Genomic DNA, 17,441 nt, shown 5'->3' with positions numbered 1-17,441 from the left:
AAAATTAAGCTTTTTAAGAACACAACTCTCTGCACACATTCTCAGGCTGTGGATTTTCTCTTCTCTTTGCTCAGGTAAGTGAAAAATGATTTAAATATTAAGTTATTACAAAAGATGGTGTTTAGGGGGGTGTAACAATGTGAATGATTCAGGGAGGTCACATGACCGCGCAGCAGCACTTCTGGGGGTAATTCTGTGCAAACACCTTGTTTTCCATTCCATAAATAAAATAGTTTAATTTCTTTCCTTTCCAGACATATTGCACCTTGGTGAGAGGAATTAATTCAACGCTCTGCCTCTGCCGGGAGGAAATAAAATATGTTGACTGTAGGAAGAGTACATTTTTATTTTTATTTATTTTTATTTTTTTTTCATTAAATTAACTCAAAGAAGAAAAAAAAATAAAAAATTGTTGTTTGAGATCTGATACCAGTTACCACCACTAGGGGGCAATCTGCTTGCAGCTCCTTTTCAGGTGCATAGGATTCAATTACAGCCGTGTAGTGCTCGCCCTCTAGTGGCAGAAACCAGTATCTGCATTTTTTTCTAAATTGTCTTATTAAAGCTGAATGCAAGCTGGGACTTAGTTTTCAACAAAATATGATAGTATGGGAACCATCTATGCAACCATATATAAAATAATCCCTTCCCTCGAAAGGAAGCAGATACAGCGCACTGACACATACCTGTCTAAGAACACGACACGAGGAGGAGAACTGCATACGATGCTGCTCCAAAGCATTCTGGGAAGCCCAAATTATGGAGGAATCCGGGAAATCTGACAGTGGAGTCGCCTTTATGTGAATTAAAAAAAGAAATTAAATCCAGTGTTAAACATGAGCAAGACTCTGCCCGACCCCACGTCTCAGCTCTGAAGAACCCTGCTGCTTCCACAATGTAAATGTTCCATCCTCATACTGTTCCGCATACAGTACATCACTCTGTGCTCCTGATAACCCTCTCCCTTCCATCTGTGACATCCCATAAGACCAGCATGCTCTGCTCCTGAAATCCTCTGTGCTCCTGCTAACCCTGTCCCATTAATCTGTGACATCCCATAAGACCAGCATGCTCTGCTCCTGAAATCCTCTGTGCTCCTGCTAACCCTGTCCCATTAATCCGTGACATCCCATACGATCAGCATGCTCTGCTCCTGAAATACTCTGTGCTGCTTGTACTGTCACTATGCAATTTTAAGTTTGTGCACCCCCCCTATTGGTTGATCTGTCTGGATAGCTGACCGACAACTGCTCGACTGTATGGATCCTCTCTCCGTGCACAGCCTGGAAGAGATCCGCGGAGAATTCCGAGTGATGATCCGATATAAACTGATATTTATTATTTTTCCTGCAAAAGAAAAACAGAACTGATTAATTCTTGAAATATAGAAGCAGCAGACAGATGAGCGGCGAGTGTCAGACCATTAGCATCACATGGGGCAGATTAGCTTCCAGTCTAGAATATAAATATTTATCTTTATGTTTGCTACAATGTATCAGTGCGATCACAGAATTGTCTGGATACTATGGTAGCAAACCTTCAGGTGTGGGACCATTCACACCTGACAGGTAAAGGCGAGTGCTCCCAACCCAGTAGGCTGAGATATTGAAAATGGTGAAGAAGTGAAGCGGTATAGCAGTGCCGCTATATTCTCTGTTATCAGCTCCTCACCAGGTGATGCTCAGCTGCAGGTAGGTCAGGACTTGGCCCTTCCCGGCACAGGTGACGCAGGTCTGGATGTTGCTGATGTTACACATCCTGCAGCTGCAGAGTAAAAGAACAAGTCAGATTCCAGTCATTGTGGGACTGCAACTCCCAGCATGCTCTGATAGCCTTCAGCGGGCGCATGGATCGTCCCATCAGTCACCTCTCGGTCCCGACCCCGTAGCACTGCTGACACATCTCCATCTGCAGCCGCCGCCCGGTGCCGCTGCACCACATGCACTGGACCTGCAGGAACAGGAAATATCACCGCACAGAAGAGCAGGGGCTGCGGACCCCCAAGGCCTCACTTATAGTACTCTATGATCATTACTACCACCCTATAACTGAACATCACAAAATACATAGTCCTCCAGTCACACCCAAAGCAGCACTCAAGCCTCTGCTGCATCCCCTGCACAGATTATACACTGCTAGGAATTGTGGGAGATTATCCCCTTTATTTACTGCTTTGTGCATTGCAGCAGCTCAGTTAAAGGGAGTGTCAGCCCAAACAGAGCATACACTAAGCGCCCCGCCTTGTAGAGGATATCACACCCCTGTAAATACGGCGCCATAATTGCTGCCTTCTCTGCAGAATCTGAAGTTTAATCACCTATGCTAATAAGGTGCTTGGTGCACACTGGGTGTGACCAAGAGGCTCAGCGCACTGTTCCACCCACTGGTTGTGCATGTCCCCGGCTCCCTCACGATGATTGACAGTGCTGGTGTGCTGGAGCTTTCCCTGCAGACAGAGCTCACTCCAGACAAGTCTGCGCTGTCAGTCACTGGTGAAGGAGGCGGGACATGCACAACCAATGGGCGGAGCCACGCACCGAGCGTCTTGGCCACACCCAGAGTGCACCAAGCACTGAATTAGCATCAGTTTCTGTAGAACCGAGGCAGCGATTAGAGCAATAATGGTGCGATATCTATAGGGCAGACATCCCCTACAGGGCCGAGCGCTCAGTCTATATGGTCCTTTCGGGCTGACACTCCCTTTTGCACCCACAGATTTTCCTGCGCCTGCTGTAACAATAGTTGGTGCAGCTCTGGATGTGACTGGAGGAGATTGCACCTGACTGCTTCACATCGGGGACAGGTCACCACTTCCCGGCATCTTCTCAGTGACTGGTCGGTCGGACTCACCCGGCCGCTCCCGTGACACTTCAGACACGTGTTCCTTCCCATCCCTTTACAATGTGAACACGTCTGGAATAAAAGGGAAAGAAGAAGAGGAAAAGGTCAGGTAGAAATGAGGACTCCTGGGCAGGGGCAACATGCAGGGTCCGGAGACATAACGTGCGCAGTGACCGGACTGTCCGTGCCCATCAGTGCCGCGCAGTGACCGGACTGTCCGTGCCCATCAGTGCCGCGCAGTGACCGGACTGTCCGTGCCCATCAGTGCCGCGCAGTGACCGGACTGTCCGTGCCCATCAGTGCCGCGCAGTGACCGGACTGTCCGTGCCCATCAGTGCCGCGCAGTGACCGGACTGTCCGTGCCCATCAGTGCCGCGCAGTGACCGGACTGTCCGTGCCCATCAGTGCCGCGCAGTGACCGGACTGTCCGTGCCCATCAGTGCCGCGCAGTGACCGGACTGTCCGTGCCCATCAGTGCCGCGCAGTGACCGGACTGTCCGTGCCCATCAGTGCCGCGCAGTGACCGGACTGTCCGTGCCCATCAGTGCCGCGCAGTGACCGGACTGTCCGTGCCCATCAGTGCCGCGCAGTGACCGGACTGTCCGTGCCCATCAGTGCCGCGCAGTGACCGGACTGTCCGTGCCCATCAGTGCCGCGCAGTGACCGGACTGTCCGTGCCCATCAGTGCCGCGCAGTGACCGGACTGTCCGTGCCCATCAGTGCCGCACAGTGACCGGACTGTCCGTGCCCATCAGTGCCGCCCGCCGCTCCTTCACTCTGGGCTATTGTCCCCTTTTATCAGCCAGTCACTCCTGACTGCTTCTCCCAAGATCCAAAAAGTAGCAAAGCTGACAAGGTCCAATAATTAGCAGCCATGAATCGGCGGATTCACCCAGGTGTCAGGGTTCTGCACGGACCCAGATTGCCAAACCTGCTGTCCATGAGTGGGGTCATGGGGTGGCACAGGAATCTTTGTGAATTCACCCTACAGCGCGGGATCCAGTCTCCCATAGTCGGCCTCTTATTACTGGAGGCGCTATACACAGATTCTAGACTAATGGGCGCCGGATTACAGGAATCTTATAGGCGTCCTGCCCTCCCCCGGCTCGGTACCTTCACACAGGTCGTATTAGGAACCTTCATCGTCTGGGATCCATCCTTGAACATATCGGGTACAACAACCGGGATCTCCCAGGGCTGCAGGACCGATCCGGCATCGGGGGCGTCCACATACTGACCTAGGGACCCACAGAGGGATCGGACAGTTAATGAACATAATAAGTGTACCCCCAAAACCGACCCTAGGGAGTCATCAGCCGAGTCAGGCCCGCTCACCCCCAAAGTGACACCGCCCCTTTAAAAGCAATTCCCTATTATAATAAGATTCCGCTAATCTTCAGCCAATGAGGAATGTTCTCATCTGTTATATAGGCTCCGCCCATGGTGCCATCGCCCCGCCTCTTGGGTAATCTCAGTAAATGTGGCCCCTTGGGGCCCTGCATAAGATATGACCCCAGCGGCACTGACCCGTATATTGTTCCGTTTTCCAGTCACAGATCCGCGACTCCGTGAAGGTATCCAGGGAATACTGAAAACAAAAACATACAGATGTGGACGTACAGTAACGAGAGCTGATCATTTTCCTTATTTCTGTCCTAAGGAGGACATAAGGAGGATTTCAGACCACCCAAGACCCCAACAGACAGTGCACCTAGGGGGGTTATGACTCCTAGCTGTGCACTGGGGAGCAGAGCTGCAGTGTAAAGTATGAGACTGAGGGAATAGGATACTGAGTGTAAGGTGAGACAGGAGGAAGGTGCAGGGCCAGAATCCAACAGACAGTGCAGCTAGGCCGGAGTCCTACAGGAGCAGAGCTGCAGTGTAAAGCATGGGGGGAGGATAGAGAAGAAGTAGCGTGACCATGTAATGAGACATAAGGTGGATTTCAGACCACCCAAGACCCCAACAGACAGTGCAGCTAGGCCCGAGTCCTACAGGAGCAGAGCTGCAGTGTAAAGCATGGTGAGGAGAGCAGTCTGTGCCGCTCACCCTATACGTGTTACACGGCTGCAGCTCCTCCGTCGTCATGTCTTTGGCCAGAGATCTCTCGTGGCAACATTTGCCGTTACCGTACTCGTGAAACGCTTGTTTGGCTGCAGCTTCGGTGATCAGCAGCGCCCTGCAGAGGAGGCAGCAGCCAAGTATCAGGATTAAGAGGGTCTGTCCCTTTAATATCATTTAACGCTTGCAGGCCCCCAGGTCAGGTAACATGGGGCTTCTTACCTGCGGTCTGGATGTGTAGGGCAGGATGTCTGGGCAGACCCCAGAGTTAGGTCTAAAGGAGAAGACAAAGAAGCCGACAAGTGAGGAGGATCCGGGGATTAACAGGTTAATTATGAATTCACATTGCAGCCACATCAGAGAATCGCATATATAGCAACTCCAGAATATAACAGCAGTCAACCTACAGCTCCAGGCGTGGGGAAACTACTACTCCCAGCATGCTCCAATGGGAGACCCCGGCCTCAGGAGGCGACACAGACAGCAGAGACCCCTGTGCCAGAACAATACATGGGCCCCCGGCCGCCCAATAATGTATCAATGTACAAGTCCCCCCGACCCAGAGGTTATAGTGGCCCCCGACCTAGAGGGAATAGCAGCCCCTGACCTATAGAGGGGATAGCGGACCCCCCTGACCTCTTGGACCACGGAGTGGCTGCACCAGTGGTCTGTCCGCCCCTCACATGTCAATCACATCCTGATGGTTTGTTACAATGTATCAGTCTGTCGTCCAGCTGTTTCGCGCACAGAGAATCATCTAACTGGATACAAATGTAGCAAACCCTGAGCTGTGATCGTTCACACAGAGGAGGTCAGAGGGCAGGACGTGACCCGGGGATCCCTCATTCCCTGCACTAGCTCCACTTGGACCATTCCTTTAATTTCATGGCCTACGCCAAGACCCCCGACATGTACTCACCAGCAGTAATAGCCCCCGAGGATCCAGAACTAGGACCACTGCGGCAGTTCTGGTTAACCCTTACTGGGACTGGCGGGCGGCTCTGGGCACCCACAGTTGTAACCGGTGGTCTGCGACTGGCTTTCATGCCAACTGGTGGGTTGGATGAAGACCCCATTGTGCCCCAGCTCCCACTGATCACGGTTGGGCTTTGTGGATGATGCTGCTCGGTGTCAGGGTTCAATGACGTGAGGGGCAGAGCGGGTACAAGGCCACCCTGTGGGGCACGTGGCGAGGACAGATCAGCAGCGGAGCCCATGGATGGGGCAACCAGAACGTTGTCCGTCGGGGAGGATTTCGGAGTGCTCAGGTCAACGTCATCAAAATCCAGAGTGGAGCGAGAAGACGTCAGCGCCATCATCACCGATTCTGGGGAGCAAAGAGTTAACCCATAAGTCAGATGATTCCAATAGACAATTACACCATAGCAATGCCATAAAGTGGCCAGTAACATTATCTCCTCCATTGTAAGGAAACTACAACTCCCAGCATGCTGTGACCGCTGCAGGAACTGTACAATCACAACAGACGGAGACCAAGACACTAATGTGTCAAATCAGCTGATAAGTAACGATCCCAGCGCAAAATAGTTACTGCAAAACGTAGTAGTCTGTACCCCGAGCACAGCGTGCAGAGTGCAGGCCGCCGCCGCCGCACACAGGATTGACTAGACTGGATGCAACTGTAGCAAACCCTCAGCTGTGACGTCTGGAGGGATAATCTGACCATACACAATTCATTATATATATATATATATATATATATATATATATATATATATATATATATATATATATATTGCTTCGGCTGATGTGGGCTGCTGCTATCTGTTATCAACCATAGTTGATACCTACAGGGAACTCTGAGACAGGAAGCGCAGGGGGAAATATTTCCCATAAATCAGAATTCCTCTAGTTACAAACTTGTGAGATCTTCAGAAATGGAAACATTTGTATATTATTTTGTAACAAGGCAGAAATCTACATACCGGGTTCCATCTGCAGACAGCTGACATTCGCTACAATGTGTCAGAGATTAATCTTACCCCTGAAGTCAGATAATATTCACATCCCACTTACACTGGATCCACAGACAAAGCGACTGTGGGGGGCGGCGATCCCACCACAAGATGTGCGGAGGGTCCACACCTGGTGCTGGGAGAAATCACAGGTGTAACCCTTCACCTGCCAGGACAGATCTTAACGAGGACAATCATTCTGACCAGGTGACCATATTGGGCCTCTCATCTTAAAGGGGATGTCGACCACTTGTTACATGTTAGCGAGGCCACAATAAAGTAAAGAACATATCGCTACCTCCCAACTTTTGCAGAAGAGAAAGAAGGACACATTTTGACTATTCCCCAATCTTCACACATTTAACATTTCCTTTCTTTAAAAAAATGGCATTTTTTAACCTGCTTTTTTAGGCTCCATATAGAAGCCTCTAGAGAAGGGAAAAAAGCACCAAAACCGCAGCGTTCAGCGGCGTCTTTGGACCACAGGGGGCGCAGTTTTCATGAAATCACACCCGCTTTGCTTGGACAGGTAAACAGCAGAATTGCTGCGTAAAACAAGCAGCAGAAAAATCCGCAGCATTTACCCTCCATGTGAACACGGCCTAATGTCCGAGCAAAGTGGCTGCGATTCCATGAAGTCTCCGGTGCGTCTACAGTCGCTGCTGCGGTTTTGGTGCATCCTTTTCTCTGTAGGCTTCTATGTGGGACCAGAAAAAAAACACAATAAAAACCATGTTGCATTTTGAAGTGCAGAATCCAAGCTTTTCTGTACTATTAAAAAAACGTTAAAATGCGGCTTCACATCTGCACCAAAAACGCATCAAACAAGGGACAAGACCTAAAAGAAATGCAGCAAACACAAAATAATCGGAGAAGATTGTTATTGTATCGTGTGGTGTGAACAGCTGCAGAAAACGTGCAGAAAAAACGCAGCATTCACGCTACGTGTGACCACGGTCTCAGCGTTACATATTTATTACATTGTTTATGGGTTTAATGGAGAAAAGAATCAATCACACCATTTATTTTACAACATTTACTGATCCCCGTAAATAATCTGACTGCTTTGTTGTGCGGCTCGTTGCGATTACAGGGACTCAACGTTTCTCTGTTATTTTCTGATTTGTGACGTTTATTTATTTATTTCATAAAAGTGCAGTAAATATGACATTATTGCAATTTTTTTTTAGTAATTTTATAGGAAGAAAATAGATCTTTTTATTTTCCCTCTAGAATGAAGGGACATAGAAATACACTGCTATGTACAGATGTATCTCTGTGTATCAGTATTATCTGCTACAAGTATCTACTATCCTCCCACTGATGTCGGCTGTGGCTTTAGCTGCTGTCTGCAATGGTAGAAGTCAGGGGCTCCATTCCCAGGGAGACCAAAGCACAAGAAAAGAATTGTTAGTGATGACTGAATGTGATCAGATAAGGTGTTATATGAGCATGCTTAGGTGCTAACCAAGGGTCTTCAGCATGCTAAAATAATATGTTCGCGTCCCTGTGCCTGCATGTCTCATGGCTGTTCGCCAACCACAACACCTGCATGGATTGTCTAACACACAGGCAACCCCCCGCCATGATGCCGTCTGCCTTTACTACCATGTGACAGATCAGCTGGTGGTGCAGAGCTCCTGATATCAGCGCGGTCCTGTGATAGGAGCCACCGGGGGAAACAAGTCCGTCCATGACATTTCCTCCTCCTGTGAGGAACATTGCTGAGAAGTGGAAGAAACTGCAGCAACTCAGCCACAAAATGGGGACCCCATAATGTTACAGAGCGGGGGGTCGAGAGATGAGGAGCAGAGAGCAGAAAAGTCCCCACCGCTCTGCTGACCCCATAACTGCAGAGTCCAGAGCTCCTCTGGTATAACATCAGCACAAACCCTGCGCCCCCGCCAGGAGCTTCGTAGTCCAGCAGCTGTATGCAGCCGTACATCACCAAGCACAATGCAGAGTGTCGGATTGAGTGGTGTAAAGTCACCATTACTGGACTCTGGAGGAGACGTGTTCTGTGCATGTAGGATGTTCTGTGCAGTGACGGATCGCACTTCTCTGCGTCTGATGGAGGAGTCTGGGTTTGGTGATTCCAGGAGGACGTTACTCCGACTGCATTGTGCCCCCTGTACAGATGGTGGAGGGGGATAATGCTATGTGCTGTTATCAGGGGGCGGCCTCGGACCCTCAGCTCCGGTGATGGGAAATCTTATAGGACAGATTGTGAGCCCAGACCTCCGTCCCATCTAACACCTGTAATGCAGATTGTGAGCCCGGCCTCCCCCCAACATCACGGTCTGACCCCACAAATGCTTTTGTGTATGAAGGGGAAAAAATTCCCAAAAACGCCTCCAAAATCTTGTAGAAATCCGTCCCAGAAGACAACATGCGTTTAATAAATACTAATGGAAGAGGAAATGAATGACATAAAACATGAAGCCTGTTGCTGTCCCATCACGGTGCCTGCCCGCCTGGTCGTCTCAGCTATTCCTAGGTGCTGCGACAATGTAACCGCCTGCATCCTCCTCTTTAGTAATCCAGGGTCCGCATTCTCTACTCTGCTACATTTAGTCTTTCCAGTTCTCGGATCCGCATGCCGCCCTGCCTATCCGGATCTACTAGTCCTCGCGTGCATCGATGCTCCCGTCTGTGCTGCTCACCCTGACTTGCCGCTTATTTAGCGCCCTCACAAGTGACGCTCAACCATCGCCATTCATCAGATAACATAAAATTCTCTCAATAAACAATAACAACTGACATTAAGCTAAAACTGTGGCAAAAGCGGCTTTTATTCATACTTGGCACAGAAAATGTGAATATTTCCCAAGTAACAAAACCATAACGATAATGACACCGGGATGAAATAGGGATCAGTTTTCTCCTGCAGCTTTGTTACAATGTAACACCCTGGATTATCACTCTGAAGTTCAGTCATGTGACTTGTGACATCACTTGCACCGCCCATGAGGAGCCTGGTCCTGGAAACAGCAGATGATCTCTGTCACATGACGACGCAGCAGCCGCACTTCTGTGGATAGTTCTCAGTATACACTTTGTTCTCTTTTCCATATACGATGTAATTATAGCGGTTCTCCCTCCACACGTACTCCACCTTGGTGAGTGGCAGCAATTGGATGGTGTGCCTCTGCAGGAACAGGGAAAATAATCATTAAACTTTGCACAGGTTCACCTCGCCCTCAGGAATAGGATGGCCCCCCGCATGGACCCCGCCGCCCACCGCTGCCATGTTGTAATCCCTATTAGTATCACAATTATTAGTTTCCCTTAGTAACGCACCTGTCTGAGCACCCGGCCGGTAGAAAAAAACTCGGTACGGTGCTGCTGCAAGGCAAACTGGGAAGACTGGTTTATGGAAGGAACTGGAAAAGCAACGAGCGGAGACAACTGCAAGAAGGAAAGAGAAAGATCAAGATCCAATTCTGTTTATTAATTTCCAATCACAAATACCTGCCCCTCCCTCCTTTCTTAAATTCCATTTATTATCAAAATGAAGAAATTAATATCCTTGTAGATATCACCGAGCCTTCGCTGTGCTTCACTGTAGACATCACTGATCTGCTGTGACATTTTGTGATGTATTTGTTATAATATTGTTATTATTTGTGCTCTGTTATTTATAGTTTTCTTGTTTCAATGGTTTTTTTGCCGAAAAAAATCATGGCTGGGGCTCGGTGATGTCTACAGTGAAGCATGGTGGAGGCTTGGTGATGTCTACAGTGAATCATGGCTGGGGCTCGGTGATGTCTACAGTGAAGCATGGCGGGGGCTTGGCGATGTCTACGGTAAATCATGGCTGGGGCTTGGTGATGTCTACAGTGAAGCATGGTGGAGGCTTGGTGATGTCTACAGTGAATCATGGCTGGGTCTCGGTGATGTCTACAGTGAACCAAGGCAGAGGCTTGGTGATGTCTACAGTGAATCATGGCTGGGGCTCGGTGATGTCTACAGTGAAGCATGGTGGAGGCTTGGTGATGTCTACAGTGAATCATGGCTGGGGCTCGGTGATGTCTACAGTGAATCATGGCTGGGGCTCGGTGATGTCTACAGTGAAGCATGGTGGAGGCTTGGTGATGTCTACAGTGAATCATGGCTGGGGCTCGGTGATGTCTACAGTGAAGCATGGCGGGGGCTTGGCGATGTCTACAGTGAAGCATGGCTGGGGCTCGGTGATGTCTACAGTGAACCACGGCAGAGGCTTGGTGATGTCTACAGTGAATCATGGCTGGGGCTCGGTGATGTCTACAGTGAAGCATGGTGGAGGCTTGGTGATGTCTACAGTGAATCATGGCTGGGGCTCGGTGATGTCTACAGTGAACCACGGCAGAGGCTTGGTGATGTCTACAGTGAATCAAGGCTGGGGCTCAGTGATGTCTACAGTGAAGCATGGTGGAGGCTTGGTGATGTCTACGGTGAATCATGGCTGGGGCTCAGTGATGTCTACAGTGAAGCATTGACAGAAAAAAGACTCGCACATCCAAACTAGTGTGAATAGGTGCATACCAGGAGCAGCTACCTCCATACATAAATATACAAAAAAGTTTGCACTCTATCGTGCCAAAGCATGTCTAATATGAAATACATGAAATATGAATAGCAAAATGGCTTTTGAACATTAGGAAAATATTTAAGAGACGCTTTGCACAGAATTTGATATAGTCAAATAGTGTGAGCCCATCAACCATCGTCAAGGTGGTCTCATAAAACTGATGGGTCCCTGACCTCCCTGTCCAAATGTGAACACTTACCGAAGGCCAATGTTTGTATGTCTGGGTGAATGTGGACACCTCTGATCAGCAAAGCCTACATATGAGTTGGCCGGGACCAAGTGTGATGAGATGCAATTAAAAACCACATGGTGATGGGAGGAGTGCTCAGTCAGTCAGCTAACGTAGAAATGACAGAAAAAAGACTCGCACATCCAAACTAGTGTGAATAGGTGCATACCAGGAGCAGCTACCTCCATACATAAACTGACTGAGCACTCCTCCCATCACCATGTGGTTTTTAATTGCATCTCATCACACTTGGTCCCGGCCAACTGATATGTAGGCTTTGCTGAACAGAGGTGTCCACATTCACCCAGACATACAAACATTGGCCTTCGGTAAGTGTTCACATTTTGACAGGGAGGTCAGGGACCCATCAGTTTTATGAGACCACCTTGACGATGGTTGATGGGCTCACACTATTTGATTATATCAAATTCTGTGCAAAGCGTCTCTTAAATATTTTCCTAATGTTGAAAAGCCATTTTGCTATTCATATTTCATGTATTTCATATTAGACATGCTTTGGCACGATAGAGTGCAACCTTTTTTGTATACAGTGAAGCATGGCGGGGGTTTGGTGATGTCTACGGTGAATCATGGCTGGGGCTCGGTGATGTCTTCAGTGAAGCATGGTGGAGGCTTGGTGATGTCTACAGTGAATCATGGCTGGGGCTCGGTGATGTCTACAGTGAACCACAGCAGAGGCTTGGTGATGTCTACAGTGAATCATGGCGGGGGCTTGGCGATGTCTACAGTGAACCACGGCAGAGGCTTGGTGATGTCTACAGTGAATCATGGCTGGGGCTCGGTGATGTCTACAGTGAAACATGGTTGAGGCTTGGTGATGTCTACAATGAAGCATGGCTGAGGTTCTGTGATGTCTACAGTGAAACATGGTGGAGGCTTGGTGATGTCTACAATGAAGCATGGCTGAGGCTCGGTGATATCTACAGTGCAACATGGTGGAGGCTTGGTGATGTCTACAATGAAGCATGGCTGGGGCTCGGTGATGTCTACAGTGAAGCATGGTGGAGGCTTGGTGATGTCTACAATGAAGCATGGCTGAGGCTCGGTGATGTCTACAGTGAAACATGGTGGAGGCTCGGTGATGTCTACAGTGAAGCATGGTGGAGGCTTGGTGATGTCTACGGTGAATCATGGCTGGGTCTCGGTGATGTCTATAGTGAATCATGGCGGGGGCTTGGCGATGTCTACAGTGAACCACGGCAGAGGCTTGGTGATGTCTACAGTGAATCATGGCTGGGGCTCGGTGATGTCTATAGTGAATCATGGCGGGGGCTTGGCGATGTCTACAGTGAACCACGGCAGAGGCTTGGTGATGTCTACAGTGAATCATGGCTGGGGCTCGGTGATGTCTACAGTGAAGCATGGTGGAGGCTTGGTGATGTCTACGGTGAATCATGGCGGGGGCTTGGTGATGTCTACAGTGAACCACAGCAGAGGCTTGGTGATGTCTACAGTGAATCATGGCTGGGGCTTGGTGATGTCTACAGTGAAGCATGGTGGAGGCTTGGTGATGTCTACGGTGAATCATGGCTGGGGCTCGGTGATGTCTACAGTGAAGCATGGTGGAGGCTTAGTGATGTCTACAATGAAGCATGGCTGAGGCTCGGTGATGTCTACAGTGAAACATGGTGGAGGCTTGGTGATGTCTACAGTGAAGCATGGCGGGGGCTTGGTGATGTATCTATTCATTTTTGGGTTATTTATTCATCTATCTTTCCAACATACATAACCATAGTTCTCTCACCAGCAATTTCTCATCCATGAATATTTTCTCTCCTGTCACCTTTTCGAACAGCTCAGTAGGAAAATCTGAATTGTCATCGGCTACAAACTCATAAATGTGATTTTTCCTGGAATCAGAAGAGACAATATTATAATGACACAAAAATCACTCTTACCCCCCCTAACCTTCCAGTGCTGGTGTATCCTTCACCCAGAGATGAAGACTCCCTGGGGGCCGGCTTCGATATATGTAAATCCGCCACATCACTACAGATGGAGGATCCTGCCTGGTGCAGTGTGTGGAATTAGGGACGGGGACCTCCTGGAGGAGCTGAGGAGCTGTCTGGCACCTGTCTCCCACCCTCCCCTATCTAACTGGCTATGTAACGACAACGACAAATTTTCTAATTCTTTGAACTTTTTAAAAAATAAAACTTCGGTGAAAACCACAGTTCTCACCAGCCAATAGTTGTGATTAATGACTGCCTCCGTGGGCGACCACTGCAGATTATAATAATTATTACTCCCCTCCTCACCACGTGACGGTCAGCTGGATGAAGTTCAGGATCTGTCCGTATCCGGAGCATCCCTCACACTTCACAAATTTGCAGCTGTTACAGATCGTGCACCTGTGAATGAGGGGATGGAGAGTTACTGACGGCCGACACTTTATGTAGAGCATAGACATTGTACGTAGCATTGACACAATGTAACAACTTTGCAAATAGTCTTTATAAATATTGGATGTACACAGCTCCCCTGCAGAAGTATGGCCCTGACTTATTACTGCATGTGGCTTATTTTTTGTATCATTTTTCCTATTTTTTTGCTTTGTTCTTTATCAAGTTGCTTCTAATCTTGAAGTCGATTTTCTACTTATTTGTCTGTTTTTATCTCAGTTCATCATTGTGGACGCTGTTTTTGAAATCCAGATGTTTGCAGAAGATTCATTATTCCCCTTGGATGTGAATTAGGAGAGGACAGTGAAACGGCTGTAAACGGCTTGGAATTAGAGGGGGCTGTGATCGTGGCAGGTTGTCAGCCATAACTTGTAGCTGACAACTCCTGCCAATGTCACTGGCTCGGTGTTAAAGCTTTATATGTCCAGCACACGGTACAAAGAGGGTTTTCTCAGTCCCTACGGTGGAGCGTTTTCTTTAGCGCCTCCCTCTGTCCTGGGTCTTTCTATGACATCTGTGGGTCCCTGACACAACGTATGGGCCGGGGTTGTGCTTACGAGACACCTGTGGGTAGTGCCGGTGATCTCTGACCGTTGGCCGATCCAATATGGCGCATTTAGCGAGCAGTGAAGTGGAGAACGGGCTTGAGCTAAAGGAGATAAGGGGCACGGTGGGTAATTTTTTGTGGTGCAGCCCGACTGTCCGTCAAGTCTCTTAAAGTCTTTGTACCTTCAAACAGGATGTCATCATGGTCTGAGACGTTCCACCTACCTTGCCGTTCCTTGTCCCCTGCAGTGATAACAAGCGTTCTCAAATTGTCTCCCTCTCCCATGACAAACCCAACACTGCACCTATAAGAGAGCAAAAAAATACGAATAATGGACGAGCCCCTGTTATCAATGTATCACTCAACTTCAGGATTACATCAAAATGCTTCTATCCAGCAGCAACAATGTAGATCACCAGAATTAGGAAATTCTAGGAAAATGTAATCTCTGTCCTGTGCACCCACAACATCCGGCATTTATCCTGTGACTTCCACACAGACAATAACAGATCTGTGGAGGGAAGGTACAGCATAAAACTCTCTGTAGACCTGACACAAGACTGTAAGCAGCAAAATCCATCAGGTGCATTTACTCGGTATAACTAATCTCGTATTCCACAAAATGACAGAAACTGCGAAAGCAGTAGGTTCTATGTTCCTTATTGAAAAAATGACCAAGTATGGGATTGACAAGGTGACGGATAGGTGGATTCATAACTGGCTCAGTGATCATACTCAAAGAGTGCTAATGAATGGTTGCACATCCAATCCAAGAGTGTTACAAGTGGAGACCACAAGGCTCTGTCCTGGCCCCAGTGTTACATGTGGGGTCCACAAGGCTCTGTCCTGGCCCCAGTGTTACAAGTGCGGACCACAAGGTTCTGTCCTGGCCCCAGTATTACAAGTGCGGACCACAAGGCTCTGTCCTGGCCCCAGTACTACAAGTGCGGACCACAAGGCTCTGTCCTGGCCCCAGCGTTACATGTGGGGTCTACAAGGCTCTCTCCTGGCCCCAGTGTTACAAGCGGGGAACACAAGGCTCTGTATTGGCCCCAGTGTTATAAGTGTTGACCACAAGGCTCTGTCCTGGCCCCAGTCCCCAGTGTTACATATGGGGTCTACAAGGTTCTGTCCTGGCTCCAGTGTTACATGTGGGGGCCACAAGGTTCTGTCCTGGCTCCAGTGTTACATGTGGGGTCTACAAGGTTCTGTCCTAGCTCCAGTTTTACATGTGGGGTCTACAAGGTTCTGTCCTGGCTCCAGTGTTACATGTGGGGTCCACAAGGTTCTGTCCTAGCTCCAGTGTTACATGTGGGGTCTACAAGGTTCTGTCCTGGCTCCAGTGTTACATGTGGGGTCTACAAGGTTCTGTCCTGCCTCCAGTGTTACATGTGGGGACTACAAGGTTCTGTCCTGGCTCCAGTATTACATGTGGGGTCTACAGGTTCTGTCCTGCCTCCAGTGTTACATGTGGGGTCTACAAGGTTCTGTCCTGGCTCCAGTGTTACATGTGGGGACCACAACGCTCTGTCCTGGCCCCAGTGTTGCAGCGCCCCAGAGTCCTGGTCGTTGCAGTACTGATGCTCCGCCGCTAAGGGGGGCTGTGGTACGTCTGATGGCACTGAAGGAGTTCACCTGACCAGGTATCACAGACACCAATACACTTCACAGTCTGGCCTCCAGGGGGAGCTAAGGGTGCTATGTATTAGGCCACTCCTCACAATCTGGTAAAACTGGGGGTTGGATAGGAAGTTAGGCAGAAAGCTGACTGGGGATCGAACAGGCAACATCCCGTGGCAGAGGGTGTTGCGGGGAGAGACTCAGAGGGGTCCCTGTCAGGGGTGGGATCCTGACAGAGGCCTAGCGAACTGAGAGAACGTTACGGGACCGTGCCTGTACCTGATTGCGGCGGTACCCTAAGAAAGGACAAGAAGCGAGGTTTATTGTGCTGTGTGAGAAACGAGATCAACGCAACAAGGAGAATACCAGTAGGAGTCGTGCTGTAAGACAGAGGCAACATCCTACTGAGGCGCACAACCGGCGGCCGGAACGCCGAGGAAGTATTAGGCTCCAAGCAATACTTCAAACCTACGGCAGGACAGTCAGTTACAGGCGGGCTGTCTCACCCAAATCACCTACGAAGATACAGGGTGGGCAACAACAGGAGAAGGGCGGCACTAGGGTCCAGGAAGAGCTCCGAGCCTACCCGTCATACGGGTGCGTCCTAGCCATATCATCTGGGGGACGAAGAAGAACATCAGAATCGAGTTGTGAGGGAACACGAGAAACAGACACAACAGTTGTGAGGACTATCCCGTAAGCACAGCAGGGGAGGACCGCAACACACAAGCGCTAGCAGGAAGGCACAGATTTCCACCTGCAAAGGGAACTCTGGAGGTGCCATCGGACCGGCCGGACTTGCGCAGTCCGGTTAACCGTATTCTGGACTGAGGATCCTGAAGCCTTCAGTAAAGAGGTAAAGAGACTGCAACCTGGTGTCCTCGTTATTTACTGCGATCGGTACTTCACCGCACTACCATCATCATTCACACCTATTATTTGGGCGCCCCTCAGCAGGGTCACGGACCGGGTCTAGCCACCGTGACAACCCCAGAGCAGAGACTCAGAGGCCCGGTACCGGGTACCCCTCGGCCCTGCGGCAGTGGGGGCGCTGCAGTGTTATTCAACATTTTTATAAAAGATCTAGATAAGGGAACTGAAGGTAAACTAATCAAATCTGCAGACGATGTAAAGCTAGGAGGGAGAGCTAAAGGTACCTTCACACTGAGCGACT

The 17,441-nt window shown here is 49.3% G+C and overlaps 1 protein-coding gene across 1 annotated transcript in view; it reads right to left on the bottom strand.

The window, feature by feature from the left end:
* Positions 1–26: 26 nt before the first annotated feature.
* LOC143788855 (uncharacterized) overlaps positions 27–17,441 on the bottom strand; it is a 36,273-nt gene continuing 18,858 nt past the window's right edge. The window contains exons 9-25 of the mRNA XM_077278767.1: positions 14,872–14,951; positions 13,957–14,049; positions 13,443–13,548; positions 10,179–10,286; positions 9,885–10,026; positions 6,849–6,878; positions 5,822–6,229; positions 5,125–5,176; positions 4,891–5,020; positions 4,369–4,429; positions 3,955–4,079; positions 2,851–2,913; positions 1,868–1,950; positions 1,672–1,764; positions 1,242–1,347; positions 687–794; positions 27–298 (exon numbers count right to left, since the gene is read on the bottom strand). Of these exons, the coding sequence (XP_077134882.1) occupies positions 158–298; positions 687–794; positions 1,242–1,347; positions 1,672–1,764; positions 1,868–1,950; positions 2,851–2,913; positions 3,955–4,079; positions 4,369–4,429; positions 4,891–5,020; positions 5,125–5,176; positions 5,822–6,229; positions 6,849–6,878; positions 9,885–10,026; positions 10,179–10,286; positions 13,443–13,548; positions 13,957–14,049; positions 14,872–14,951 (1,929 nt within the window). The 3' untranslated portion in view covers positions 27–157. The remainder of the gene's footprint in view (positions 299–686; positions 795–1,241; positions 1,348–1,671; positions 1,765–1,867; positions 1,951–2,850; positions 2,914–3,954; positions 4,080–4,368; positions 4,430–4,890; positions 5,021–5,124; positions 5,177–5,821; positions 6,230–6,848; positions 6,879–9,884; positions 10,027–10,178; positions 10,287–13,442; positions 13,549–13,956; positions 14,050–14,871; positions 14,952–17,441) is intronic.

The sequence above is a fragment of the Ranitomeya variabilis genome, chromosome 8 (genome assembly GCF_051348905.1).
Source record: "Ranitomeya variabilis isolate aRanVar5 chromosome 8, aRanVar5.hap1, whole genome shotgun sequence".
In the NCBI taxonomy this organism is placed as follows: domain Eukaryota; kingdom Metazoa; phylum Chordata; class Amphibia; order Anura; family Dendrobatidae; genus Ranitomeya; species Ranitomeya variabilis.
The sequence above is the reverse complement of the archived record's forward strand: the minus strand, read 5'-3'. Positions and strand labels throughout refer to the sequence as shown.